Below are 14,904 nucleotides of genomic sequence, written 5' to 3' on the forward strand. Positions count from 1 at the left end.
TAGAGGGCTTTTCCATCTCCTGCTCTGAGATAATTAGTCTTTCAACAGCAGCAGTATTACATTGAGCAGCTCACACATTTCTAATTTTCCCTAGTCCAGCTTCTAAACTCCCTCAGGAAATAATGAAAAGAAAGACAAGACTAAATGGGCTCAGCTGAATATCCAGCACAGGAGGAAGCCCAGCATTTTACCAGGTTCTGAGATGTACATTTTGGGGAGCCACACACACCACACACACTGGTGTGCACAGCAAGCTGCAGCTCGAGCAGCTTGCTCCCTCCAGTACCTCCCTCTGCCACATGGTTACATCTTGGCAGAGTTTCTTCCCCTTTGCTTCCTTTTCTAGGATAGAAGGGAAAATAAATAGCCTAGAGCTTTTTTCTAAGTGTTCAGGTAAATCCTTTCTCTGACTAATCAAACAGGTACTTTGGAGCCTCTGGTAATGCCCTTGGAACCACACTAAATCCTGGGATTGGAACTGATGTTGCTCTGGTATTTCCAAGCAGTTTGCACCAGACTGGCTGTGGCTCTGCAGGTGGCAGGAATTTTCCCCACTGCAGGAACAGAAAATTGAGAATTCTCCATAAACCAGGCACAGCTAGAAATAAATCTGAATATGATTATTGGGGGAATCCTGGTTTCTTGGAAGTCAAGGGAAACCTGTCATTAACTTCATTTGACTACTGTGACACAGCTGATAAATTTTGTTGGTTTTTTTTCCAGATGATGTTTTCAGATCTTTTATGAGGGATTCTCTTACAGGAGAGAGAGGAAGGGAGTGACAAATGTTATACGTAAACTCCGTGTCTGCATTTTTTAATTGTTTCTATTGATAGGAGGATCAACAGGAATGAGAATAATGGGTATCAATGTTTGTGTCATTATTATTTGTCAACAGAAGTACATACAGATAACAACTTTGGGACCTTCTTTAGATTAAAAAATATGTATCTTCCTGTATTTGATACACATGGTTTCAGTGCATAGAGCTAACCTGGAAAACACTGCTTCAAAAAAGACAAATAAAAGTAAGAAAAGAGCAGAGTATGTGGAAGTTTTTCTGGTGATTTATCTCATAATAAAACATTTCATTACATTTGAACAAATACAGTCATGCTTAAAGAATAGAAAAAAGAAATTATCTTCTGCCAGCTATTTCCAGTAACCATAAAAGTCAATAGCTTGACTCAACTGCCTTTACTCAGTAAGGCACCAAACCAGAGGGAGTCAAAGAATAAAAGGAGACATTAATTCAAGTGTTCATTCGTAATTTAACTGCCTGTGAAATGTTCCCTTTACCAAATGGAAATGAGGTTGCTCGGCCCATAAGCCATCCTTTCACAGTCTTGCAGGGTTCACTTCAGAAGCCTTGATAAAAATATACAGAAAATACAATTTTCAAGTGTAGATGGAAATCCCCAATGTACTTTATCTGACAGCTACTGCATTACAAAACAGAATTACAATTTGAAAGCCTTGGGCACTGGCAGGCCTCTGATGTCAGCTATATAAAACCACACTGACAGACAGTTATTACCAAGGTTAATCTCTGAGAATTAGGACAAGGCAGTCAGTTTTAATATGTCAGAATCAGCTAGGAGCCCATCTGTATCTACTGTGGTCCTTACTTTCTTAAATCCAGTTATATAAAAAGATTTTTAGTCGGAAGTTGTAGGTGGGTTTTCAATGAAGACACAATAAAGTTGCAATCACCCCTTATCATTAATTCAGTGTAGATCCTCAAGGCACATCTGCATAAAGACCTTGTGGAAATAAGCATCCTTTCAGTGATACCCAGCATCTCTCACACAACAATGGGCAGAATTTTCTTCTCATGTGTGGGGCTATTGCTTCTCCTACAGACATTTTTATTGACTTCAGCAGGAATGAGGAAAGGACTTAGAACCTTTAGCTGTGGATGGGGGGATTCTGAGCAGAAAGACACCAGTGTGATTAGCAACAGATCGCATTTCAGACTACCATGAGAAATGTTGAATGTAACCATTGTGAGCAGAAATGAAAATAAACAGACATTTTTATCAAAATCAGATGGAGGGAAAACTTTACTGGATATGAATTAATTAAATCAACAAACCACCAAATAATTTGGAAAAGTTATGGAACAAGGAAATATTCTCAAAGGACAAGAGTTTTTGTAGGAGACATAAATGGCCTAGCTTACCCTTCTCTGAAACTATATTAAAGATTTTCTATGTTGTCTTTCAGTAAGAGAAGGAATTGCTCTGTGTTATTGCTAATATGCCTGTGACTGTACAGTTGATATTTGCATTTGCATCTATTTGAGCAGGTTTCTGCAGGTCATGCCAGATGCACAGGGGGTGCATGAACACATCCAGCATGAAGGAACACACTCAGCTGTCTGAACAGTAGCATGAGTTCCTGCGCATGTGCAGGCACGTGGGATGTGGTGCTGCAAGATGCAGAGACTCCGTATCTCCCTCTGGCCTGCAAAATTCCCCTGGGGATTTCAGCGCCATGCTCAGGGATACATCTCCCTGCCAAGGGCTGGCTCTGCCCCTGCCAAGTCAGGACACAGCAGAGCAGATGGATTGATTACTAGTAGGTAGGTGGCAGATAAGGTTACTACTAGGAAACAAGTTTGAACTGTGTCATGACACCTTTCACAATAAAAATGCATCTGCAAGATACAAAGGTGAAGCAATCATTAAAAGGACAGTAATTACTGAAATGATAGGACAGTTACATAAACACTGGAGCAATGAGTGCTAGTAATTAGGGAATTTGTACTTACTGGCATCATCCATAAATTCAAATTCACCCCCTAATTCAGCACTAGTCAGGTGGTACTGGTCAGGATCAGTCAGGGCACTCAGCAGAATCAGCAAGACCACCGAATTTATAATCTACAGAGAGGAAAAAGGGAAAAGGATCAGTCTGTGAAAGTAATCCATGAAAAACCTCTGGGCAGTACACACCCACCATGTTTCACACCATCTGATAGAGACTGTTTTCCAACTGTACAACTGTAGTATTTAACTAACACTGTAATTAGTTTCTTTAAGCTGGTAAACAGGACTGACTTCTTCCCTCAGCAGCAGCATGAAAATTAAACAAAATGTAGATTACCTCTTTTCATTCTGACTCTATTCCACAGCAGAAAAGTTACTGCTGCTCTTTCAGACTATAAAACACATTAGCACATTCACCAGTCCTTCTGAGATTATTACAAATGGGTGTTGAAATCAAGGACTATCAGCACGGCAGAACCAGAATTGGGGACAGACCCTGTAAAACTGCTAGATACCAGAGGAGCTCAGTTACTGGAAAGGGCTGTGTTCTAAGAGGCCATGAGTGAGGTGCTGGCTCAGGTGAGCTGCTAAATGAGGAGGCCTGGGGGGGGTGGCAATGTGAGCCCCGTGTCTGATGCTCACATTCCTGTGTCTTATGGCACAGATGGACATTCACAACCACCAAGGCCTTGGCTATGAAATGCAGTAAGTGAACGAAATGCCAAGAATACCAAGTGATCCAGCAGAAGCGGATTGTCAACAATCAGCTATGGACGGATTGGAGAGGTAGCCAAGAGCTGTATTTTAAAACAAATCTGAACAAAATGCTCATATTGCTTTGAAGTGAAGAGAGCTAATTGCAGAAAAGAAGATTGCTCAGCATGAAATAATACAGCCAGGCTAAAAGCTTATTCTACAAAACTAGGAAGATAACTGGTGAAGAAGAAAAAGGAAAGGAGAAAGCTGAAAACAGTACGCTTGGAAAGATGGATTTCGTTGCTTTGGTTCTCACTTCAAAGTCATCCTAATCTGATCACAGGTTACTAACAGCAACAAGAAGGTACAGGTGTAGCACAGGTTATTTCAAGACATAACAGGCCAGAGACTTTCTCAGGTAAGATAAATCTTTTTTGATAGGGAAATTCCATCAAGTCCAGCTGATACCAGATCTGTTAGCAATCTTTGAAAACTGCTGAGAATAGACTGAGTTCACAAGACAAGAAAAGAGCAAGCACAGTTTATGCAATTTCAAAGCAGGAAGATCATGTAATGAATTTCTAGATAGACTGAGAACAAAATAAGAACAGATAATCAAGCAGTCTCCCCATTAACACTTCAAAATTGTATGGTGACAAGTAACAATCACCACGGGCTTGTCAAGGACAAACTGTAAGTAATTGATCTTATTTTCCTTCTCTGACAGACCAAGAGGCCCTATGGATAGGGCAGAAGCAGTAGATCACATCTCTGCATCTTAGCTCCCTTTTTGACATTTTGAGATTCTCACAAATGAGCATGGAAAACCTGGTTTGGTTGAATGTGCAGGAAGGTGAATGCACTGCCAGCTGCATAACTGTACTGAAAGAACAGCTGTGACAGATTTAAGGATTCACAGCCAGCAAAGATACATTGGTTAGGGTTTTCCAGTGTCATTGAGAGACTTGTTAAGTCACTTGTAACCTCTACCTTTCTCTAATTTGTAGACAAGTTGTAAGCACTTTGTGAAATAAGATTACAATTATTTTGACCAACTAGAGCAAAATTCAGACAACAGAGCACAATTCAGCTCCAAAAAGCATAGAGAAACACATTTGTGAAGAATTTCAGAAGAACATGAGGCAAAAACACTGAGTAAGTGACAACTGCTCAGAAAGGAGTCTGAGTATGGCAGTGAATTAACTGAACACAGCTCAGTGGAATCCCACAAGCTCAGCTTTGTGGCTACATGGTGCTGGGCAGTGCTGCAGAAACCTGGGCAGTAGATGCACAAACTATCCTCCCACTTGCCCTCCATGGGCCTCTGCAGAAAGGATTCAAAGTCCTTCTAAAATGTACAAGGAAAAACCCTGGGGAGGATTCTGCATCAGAACAGAGGGCAGTGAGACATCTGGAATGTAGGACAGGTAGGGAACAACCAGGGGTTGCTTAGCAAGGAAAAGGCAGGCGGAGATGCTCTCAGTCTTTTATGAGCAGAAAGGTGGGGGAAAAGAACAAGGCAACAGATCCACTGGCTAAACAGATCTGAATTACAGCCAAAGAAAATTTAAGTTAATGTGGTGAACAATTAAAAAAGAAGCAGATAGAGATTGTCTGGAGGGGGTTAGAGATTGTCATTACTGCATTTTTACATAGAGTAGTTAAATAGCTCTGTGTGGGGAATGCTGTAGCATGGTCTTGTCTTTCTCTTGGTTTTGAAGACATCAGATGGTTATCAAAATTCAAAGTACATTCCATAAATCTTACTGGGTTTTAACATCATGTATAACTCCATATCACACTTAGTTCTTGTTTTATACTCCTTTGTAGAAAGCTAGAAGATATAAGCCAGTAATAAATATGTTACCTAAGAAGACTACTCAAAATATCCAAGGAATCAGAAACAATAAATGCATAGAGTGTTGCTATTTAAAGACATATTTTTGGGTACAGATATAGCCATGAAAATTCATAAAATACTGACCTACACACTCTACTTTCTCCTTATGGATATGTCCTGATTCTGATTATGTGATTGTCAGCATTGCCTTAAATTCTGTATAAGACATAGATTGTGTTTGCCTGATCTGAAGTCTGCTGCAGTCAGTAGGAATCTCTCTAATGCTCTTTAGTGCATTACTTTTCTGTTCTATCAGTTTGTTCTCTAGAGATGCTCATAATCATCTGAGCACTTTCCAGCTGTGCTGTCAGCAGTGCAAGTGAAATACACCATGTGCTTGTTTGCTCCCTCTTTCTCCCAGAAATGTGTGCACAGTTGGGTGTATTGTGTTCATTAGTGTTTTCCTTTTGTTTTGAAAGCGATGTGACTGTTGAATTTTGAAAAATGTTCTAATGCACTAATTACGTCTGTCTAAAAACTTCCTGATGTAATGTTTTCCAAGGACACACAATCAAGGACAAGAGCATGAAAAATTATTCCTTGTTGGTATATGCAGTTAGTATGAGAGTTGAAATCTCCATTCTAGGAAAAGCAAAAGAGATTCCTGTGCTCTTTTGATAGCGCCAAAATTTCCTTCAAGATGTTTTACACTTTTTCAGCAACAAATTGGGTAACAACCAATCAGCAATGCTTAGAAAGCATTTTAATTATGCAAAGTTGCAGGAAGCTGCTAAACCCTGTACCTTCCCAGTGAGACACACTGTCCTTCTTTCATGGATGGAGAAACTGAAAGGTGTCCATGGCCATACACCAGTGCGGTTGCAGCAGGATGCTCTTCCTGGAATGGGGCAAAATAACTTGGACAGTGTCCTGTTTGCAAAGCTGTCAGTGGTGAACAAAGAAGGGGATCCATGCTGCCTTTGGTGTTGAACAATAGCTGAAGCCAAGTCTGACTCAATCCCGAAGTTAAACACTCTGATAGTGAGAAGAAAATGTGGCAGACCTGCTAAAATACCTGGATAAAGGAACAAACGAGTGCCCCTGCTGATAGTTTATCTAAAGCTCTGAGCTGACACAGCTGGGCTGGAGGCAGAATGGCTGACAGACAATCACCCAGCTCCAAACTGAACAGCAGGGCCTTCTACCACAGCCCTTCCTGCAGTGCATGTGTGGGCACCTCTCCCCCGAGTGGGGATGCTCATCAAGGTTACCTTTCAAGGCTGAGCAAAAGAAACTGGCCCTTGGTCACTGATATGGGTGGGTAACATCCATCTGTTAATAACAATTAAATATCAATTAATAATTTTTTTGCTAGCTTTAATACAATTGTTTCAATATTGCTTTGTGGTGTACTATAATAGTTGTTATATCTCCTATACTGTGTTATAGTGTATAATAATATACTGTGTTATAGTATATAATAATTCTGGCTACAATAGTTTTGTCTAATCATTATAATAATAAAACCATTATATTTATTTATTTAAATATATCTGGTTTGCTGTCCTTCATCCTGTGGGACAAAGTTGTATAAAGGTTCAGTTATACCTATATAATCCTTTAGACATAAACTGTTGATGAAGTCTGCGGTTAAGACTGGATCCAGCCATACCCAGACTCCTCTAGGAGGAGTTTAAAAAGCAAGGGGATCCTTTCTACACCCTGTAACTCAACAGGAGGGTTTCTTTAATAAACTTTACCTGAAGCTCCCACTCTGCCCCTGACAGGTGCTCAATAAGAATAAAATGCAAGACTTTGCACTATCAAGTCAGGACTGTGACCACAGGGTCCTACAGCTGATAGCACCCAGTGCTGCCAGGGGCTCAGGAGAGGAGCTCCAGGGACACTCAGCCTTATCTGACCTGCACAGCCCCAACCTGGGCCTGTCCCCACCCCTGCCCATGGCCCATCCAGGGCAGCCTGGGCTCACCAGGCCCGGTCCCAAGGGTACAGGACACGCCAGTCCCCAGCCATGCTCCCTGGAGGACCCTGCAAAGGCACATTGCAGCTGGTCTCCAGCTGTGGCCCTGGCCCCAGCCCTCTCTGCTTTTGGTTGGCACCCCTGGTTTATCCCCTGCCCTGCTGGGGCTGGTGGGATCAGCCCCAGTTCTGCCTCTGGGCTCAGTCCCTGCAGGATGGTGTTCAGAGTGCCCTAACAACACACTGGACAAAGAACCTACAGAAAGTCCTAAAAATGCCCACCTGTGCCCTTATTCTGATATGGAAATAAAATAATTATCTTTAAAAAATCCAAAATCTTACTTCTCTGGCAGCCGGATGGAATTACATCCACTTTTTTAATCAATGAAGGGGAGGAAAATAATAAATAATGCTTTATAGAAAATAATAAATAATGCCTTATAGAAACCACAGAATGTATGAAGCCAAGGAGAAAGAGGAAATATGGAAGAGACATCCAGATGTTGGAGCAGTAACTGGAGTTCTTGCTATGGGCTTATAAAACATAATTTCAGATTTGAGTAGAAGACACTTTAAGCAGCAACAGCTCTGTGAGAAAGGTGCATGCAGGCATGAGCATGAGCAGGTGATGAGACTGGGACTGACCACCAGCCACTGATGCTGCTTCCACTGCGCTGTGATAAAGAACCAGCAGATTAGGCACAATGTGAGGCAGTTATGCTGGAGAGGATGTCCAGTGTTTAGGATGCAAGGACACAAGCTCATGTCTTCCACAGGCAGCACCCAGCAATTATAAACTATATAATGCACGAAAATTTCAGACTTCTACAGTCAATAAGTCACCTTTTCTCCATGTCATTGGTTACAGAGGTCAGCAATGAACTGTGGTGACCCACAGGAATAAAATGCAGGGGAGAGGTGTCAGAAACCACTGCAGCAACAGGTGATCAGAAAACAAATATCACTGTCATTTCAGACCTTTTGTAGAAGTGCAGATGCATGGTATCTATCCCAGCTTATCTAAAATAAAATTAGTTCCAGTAGCTCCTAAGAGCCTGCCATTAACACCAATCTACTGATAATCCCCAACTCAAGCAGACAGAGAAATGCTTTGGCCAGCAACTTACACAAATGTCTATAAACACTGAAAGAATGGAGTTACAATGGCTTGCCAGGAGCTACAATGGCTTTCAGTCAAGAATCAAAATAAAATAGCTTTGTTAAAGGAGTTTAAGAAGAAGAAATATTATGCTCACTTTAAATCAATACACTGCATTAAAAACAGTGATGTTTCTATTGAAGTCTACAGGTTCCCCTCTACAAATATTCTACTGCAGCTTTCCCAAGGCTTTCTAATGCAGTGAAGAGAGATACCTATATTTACAGGAAAAAAGAAGAGCTCCCCCAGCTTTATTTCCATTGAGGGTTCAATCTATAACTGAATCCATGCATATAGCAGTCTGAGTGTTATGGGTGGTGAAAGATATTTGTTCAGTTTTAATTCTGTGACTGCTTTCAGCCTCACTGAACTCAAGAGAGATCCACTTAAGCACTCTCCTTAAATCTCAGCATTGGTGGTGAATTAACTCCCTGCCTGTGTCCCTTTTTGCAGTTCCAGAGCTGCTTTCATGACACTGGGAAGCCCTGTAATATGTAGGAACTGGCACACACAGTTCTAGCATATTTTTAGTACCCCACAAAACTGGCATGGTTTAGTTTGTTGTCCTCTACAGAGATACTAAGGAAGCAAACTGCCAAGGACATTAATTTTAGTAGTAAAAAATCCTAAAGATTTTTAGTAAAACTTAAGAAAATCTCCAGCAGAACCCTTGTACCCTCTTCTCTCTCTCCAAAAAACTCTGTTCTATACAGAAATGATAGAAACAAAACATCAGTCTTAAACTACTTTTGCTCCTTGAAACTAAACAGAAGAGTATTTTCTAGCACCTGGATATTTGAAGTCAGTTTCACTATCAGAAAAAGTAAGAATGAATGAAAAATGTCTATTTAAGAATCTCAATGTCTAATTCACCCTATCTACCTTTCCCTTTTCACTAGGCATGTTCTTTCCATATTTTCATTTTTTTCTTTAGGCATAGAAGATCTTAAGAAAAGCAAGAACACTTTTGTTCATCAAAAGAACAAAAGAACTCTACAAAGGAAAAAAAATCAGGGTCAGGATTTAACCAGCTCATGGTAGATTTGCACTATCTGGGGTGCATTTCCCAAACTTCTCTGTTAGTGTAGATAATGAATTAAGGTTTATTGTCCCATATAGGAAGATTTTTCTGTCCATTCTCTGTCTCCCTGTTAGACAAAGTTTTGTGTTTGTACGTGTTCATTTGGGGCTTTTTCTGAACTCTGACTGAAGAAGAAACAATGAGGCAATTTTATCAATAGAGGTTTTTAGCTGAGTGCTGTGAAGAGCAGGCAAATAGCACCTAAGAAGCAGGAAACAAGATGTCCCTTCAGTGTGCCCATGTTTCTTGACGAGTGTCCCTGCAGTGATTCAATCCCTTTCCCTCTGGAGGCACAGGAGCCAGCACAGCACAGCCAAGGTGTGAACTCCAGGAGAGGAGGAGCAGGAGAGCCCTGGCTGTCAGAGCAGACACCTCTCCCTTTTCCCTGCTGTGTAACCCTTCTGCCTCATGCTAATGAAAATGTTTCAACTGCCCAGGGCCTGGGGACAAGCTGCAGATGTGTTAGTGATGCACAACTTAATGAGTGCTCCAAGTTAGAAACCCAGACACCCTCAACTTTCATCCTATCTTTTCATCCAATGGAGCAAAACAGCCTGAACAGAAACAGAGAGAGGGACACTTGAACTTGGGTTAAAAGGGAATCCTTCACTCCTCTGACCAGTGAAACACATTATCAGGCATTATTACTGAAGCCAAAAGGTTGAAGGAATTCAGAAAAAAATTATTTATTTACTAAAAGGAAATGCAAGTGTTTAGTCATATCACAAAAGATCTGAAAAACAAAATATAAGCCTTCCTGCTTCAGGTGACTGCCCAACCTTAACATTACAGGATAATAAAAGAAAATGTTGTCCCTGAACAAGCTGTTCTTTCTCTCTGTGTGGTTTCTCAAAGCATGGTTCTAGCTGCTATCTGAAATACTGCACTGGAATAGGAGGAGCACTAGTCAGATCAGAAGTAGCAATTAGGATTTTATATTCTTTAATTTGGAGAAGATAGGGTAGAGTCCGCAATTCTTGTCACTATTTTTCCATACTACTTATGAGAAGGCAAAGAATCATCCAGGCAGGCTCAGACTAGCATATTGCAAAGTCCATATTATGGAGAGCATATAATAGAAAGCTGCATAAAGTATTTCAATCAGCTTTTATACACAATTTCAGCTTTGATTGCTATGACACTCAACATTGAACTCTAAAGATTATGCTGATTAAATTGATATAGGAAGTCCAGAATAATTTACCAGCACTCTTCTATACAAATGACTCAACTGCTGCCTACTGCCAATCTTTTAATAAGTTTAAAACCCAAACCACAAGAGGTCTGTTATTAGTGAAATATGGTAATGCTTACATTTATTAAAAAAAAATAGATGGACAGGTTGTGCAATATGCACAAGAGGTTTCTGGCTCCCTAGAGATAGAGTTTAGTTTGTTATATAGTTGTGAGAGACTGAAATGTTATGGTGTGTGGCTCAGATATTGTTATGAAGGACTTTTTGCCCATTAGGGCAAAACTGTATAAAGAAGCTGCAACCACCAAAGCCTTCCTCTTCCTGAAGATGCCTCCTGAGGGTAACTTGGGACTGTGAGTTAAGCTCCCTAAGGGAACTTGGGATAAGATAAAGGTGACACTGTTGTTCAGTCATCTCAGGTCTAGGGAGAAGGAGACAGACTGAGGGAGAGTGAACTATCCCCAGAAAGCCAAACCCAGCAGCTGTCCTGAAAAGCAGCTCTGGCTGGGATTGAGGTGGGGGAGGCCACAGCCTCATCTGCTGAGTCTGCACAGACTCTCCCCAGCCAAGGGGGCAGGAGGAGTTTTGGGTGTGTGGCACAAAGCAGAGGCAGTGAACAGCCATCCTCCCCTGCACCAGCCCCACAGGCCACATTCATGAGAGGCAGCTGGGGGGGTGCCATAATCCATCAAAGACCCCCCAGAGTGCTCCCAGACTCATTCCCAGAGCACTGCACGTGATGCAACTGCTCCAGAGCCTGTGGCAAGAGACTGTGCCACACCTGTTCCTGCAGGGCAGCTCCCTGGGCATCCCCAGCTGCCCTGAGGCACATTAACACACTGAAATCTGTGTTTTGAGGGACCCTCACCACCAAGGAGACCAGAAGAACAGGATCAATAGGACACCATCAGGATCCATGGAGTGGTGATATTTTCCCCTTAATCTGTCTCTCTGTCATGCTCTTCTTCTCCCTCCTCCTTTTTCTATTTCCTTCTATCTCTTTCTGCCTCCTATTTGCTGTTAAATAAAATCCATACTACTGACTTTGGCATATGGTCTTGCTTGCACCTTCATTTGGGCAGAGGCATCTCTTTCATAATTTTAATAACAGAATTGTAACATTATTTAATCTTAGTCCCTCCCTGGTTTAAAGAAATAAGCTATTTGTATACAAATTTATCAGTGGAGTCTTTGTTGCTTCTCCATTGTATTTAAAGCAAGTTGAACCTGTATCTAAGGAAAGTCCTGAAAATGACTGCTGAGGTCTTCTGCCCAGCAAGACCTCTAGGGAAATATTGGTGGAGTAATATAATCACATACACAATTATATCATTGCCAGATCAACTCACAATTTCTACTAAAGGTCATCTTGGTTCAGGATGCAGTGGAGAACTAGCAGAAAATTGGTATGCAATAAAACCTTATTAGAAAAAGGGTTGTTCAGGTGGGATTTGCTTGGTTTCTGCATTTCTCCTTGACTTCCAAAAATGCATGTTTGAGCCTTGCAGCTGACTGAAAGCTTGAGGGCAGAGCTGCTGAAGTGTGACTGTGATGTGAGCTGTGGCAGGTCCCACAAGGTCCCACTTTGGTGTGGCCTTGTGACAGAGGCTGAGCCACCGCTGTAGCTCCTCCCCAGGCTGGGCTGCCCAGGTACCCCCTGGCCCTGGCCAGCTCTCTGTGTGTCCTACAGCAGCGCCCAGGGCTTCTGTGCTCAGAGTCCCCTCCACCCTCCTGGACTCGGCCACTGCCCTGCTGAGAGGACTGGGCTCTGCTTTGGAGAGCAAGACACATACAAACACTTCATTAAAAAAAAAAACTAATAAAAACCAACACCAAAACACACCAAATCTTTGATCCATGATTCTTATGTAGCCACCACAGGCAATATCCAGAGAAGCCATACAAGTGACTGCACCCTTAGAGCACTCTGCAGCCCAAGGCAGGGATTTAGTCATGCAAGGAAGAAGTGGAAGGATGGTACAGTACAGATAATTACAGAAATAGTAAAGAACAGGATCACATGTAACCTGTCTGGCTGGCCACAGCTGTTTCACTGTTGGGAAATGCATCTCTCCAAGGTGAAAATCTCCCACAAATCTGTGTTTCTGCCAAAAGCATTTGTCTTGTCTGTTTTAAGCAGCTTAATATATCTCTGGATAGAACAAGACCTTGCTCAGCACATGCCAGCAACAAAATGAAAAGCAGTCACAGCACTCTCAAAACCCCTTTCAAGGCTGAGTACCAGGATAACAATAGTTAGAGCTGACTGCAGACACCTGAAAAAGAGCTGACCCTCAGGAGGTCCAGGAACAGTGTGCCAGGCTCATGTCCATGCTAATCTTCAGGGATGCCTCCCTGGCAATTCACCTCACACTGACCAGGAGCACTCTGACACCTTCAGACACAAGTGTGGGTTTTTCCTTCTTATTATGCTCTTTGGAGATTTGGGACTTTAAACCTCCAGCCCTGCTTGAGAACAGCACAGAAACTGCCCTGCAAGCCTTCAAGCCACTTTAAACTTCCAGAGTTTTACAGTCAAAGCACAAGCCTCACAATAAAACAAAGAGAAAAAGAAAGCAATCAAGGAAATTAACTCCTGGCTATTTTGCAACATCCGTTCTATATGTCCAAGAATATATAAGACTAATTGCATTTTCACTGACGTCAGTCTAATCAACGATCAGTTTAGGAAGCTTAATGTGTTCTCCTCTGGCTCACTAGGAGATACATATTAACCTTCAACAGAACTTCCAAACACATTTGACTTGATTAATGTAATACCTCCTCTCCTTTCTATAAATATATTCATGATTTTTTGTATAAAAACCCAAATGTAATTACAGCATACTGAACTCTTAATGGGATTCTTTCCTTCAAAAAGCATTTATGTAAACTTTGCTCCTCTTACAACCAACCATCTGTTTTCTCACTGAAGGGAATTTATTATCCAATTGAAGGCCTTAGTAAGAAAAAATGGGTATTTTACAAAGGTTTGCAGTTTCTGAGGTGATAATTGTATTGATTACATGAGACAACTGTGTGATTATCGAAACAACTGATGCAGATTATCAGCTGTCATTGCTATGATTACATACTCCATGAAATATCTTACTGTGGTATTTGGGGATATAAGAAAAACTGCCTCTGTTAGGGGATTAGAGCTTAAAGACATTTTCATAAATCCTTGTGTTGTGTCACAGACTAATAAACAGTTCAGTAAGTGCAAGAGCCGCCCAAAAGACCTTTTCAAGAAATTTTATCCCTCCAATAACTTAAAAGGTTTTTGCAAGAAAAAACAATTTTAATACATGTTTTCATGTCATACTGATGTATGACAGAGTCTGGGACAGACTAATAAAATGCTGCTTCTTCCTCTTTCTGCAGCACAGGAAACACACAAATATGGGGTTTTTTTCACCTAGAGCAGAAAGCACAGGTAAAACTTGGGATATGGTGTACCAATGAGCCCATCTTTTGCTCAGATAACCTTTTTGGCCTGCTCAGGGATGGATTCTGTCACACACAGGTAAGTGATTAGGCTCTTTGCAAGCTATTTTATTGATTGTGCCATTTAAATTCCTCCCATGCTGTCCTTTATTTTGCAATTCGACTGAAGAGGGCCTGAAGCATGAATTGGAGAAAAAAGATGGAATAAGGTCCTGCACTGCTGAAACCTACCTGGGCCTGTGCACAGCACAAAAGAGTTCTTTAGGAAGTTATCCTGATGCCATTCTTGAAGGTAATACATATTAAATTATTTAATAATGTATCTCTAGAGAAGTTACAGTCAGAATATGGTTATTGAGAAGGTCCTTCAGATAAGGTCATTTTGTTCACGCTAATGATCATTATTAGTCTTTATTTTTTGCTGTGACATACATAAAATTCATACATGTGCTTTCAGTTTGTTAAGTAAATGACATACAGGGCCTGAGCAGGTATTTGTGTGCAGAATCAGTAATTTTTTCCCTCTGGTCTTGAAGATAATGAAATGGATGTGATCCAGTCCAAGAGCATATACCCTGAACCTCCTCTGACTCCAGTCTCAGCTGGATATTCAACATGTACATCAATCATCAGGGAAGCCTTTAAAAGTAAGATTAATATTCTCCTCTATTCATAATGAATTCCAAGTTTTCTCTCCACTCTCCACAATAGCAAGCATGTGCATAGGAAGAGTCT

General features: G+C 41.3%; 1 protein-coding gene across 1 annotated transcript in view; it reads right to left on the reverse strand.

Moving 5' to 3' along the window:
* The window catches only part of LAPTM4B (lysosomal protein transmembrane 4 beta), a 59,165-nt gene that overhangs the window by 38,509 nt on the left and 5,752 nt on the right, over positions 1-14,904 (reverse strand). The window contains exon 2 of the mRNA XM_058024577.1: positions 2,774-2,885. Coding sequence (XP_057880560.1) covers positions 2,774-2,885 — 112 coding nt within the window. The remainder of the gene's footprint in view (positions 1-2,773; positions 2,886-14,904) is intronic.

The sequence above is a fragment of the Melospiza georgiana genome, chromosome 1 (genome assembly GCF_028018845.1).
Source record: "Melospiza georgiana isolate bMelGeo1 chromosome 1, bMelGeo1.pri, whole genome shotgun sequence".
Lineage (NCBI taxonomy): Eukaryota > Metazoa > Chordata > Aves > Passeriformes > Passerellidae > Melospiza > Melospiza georgiana.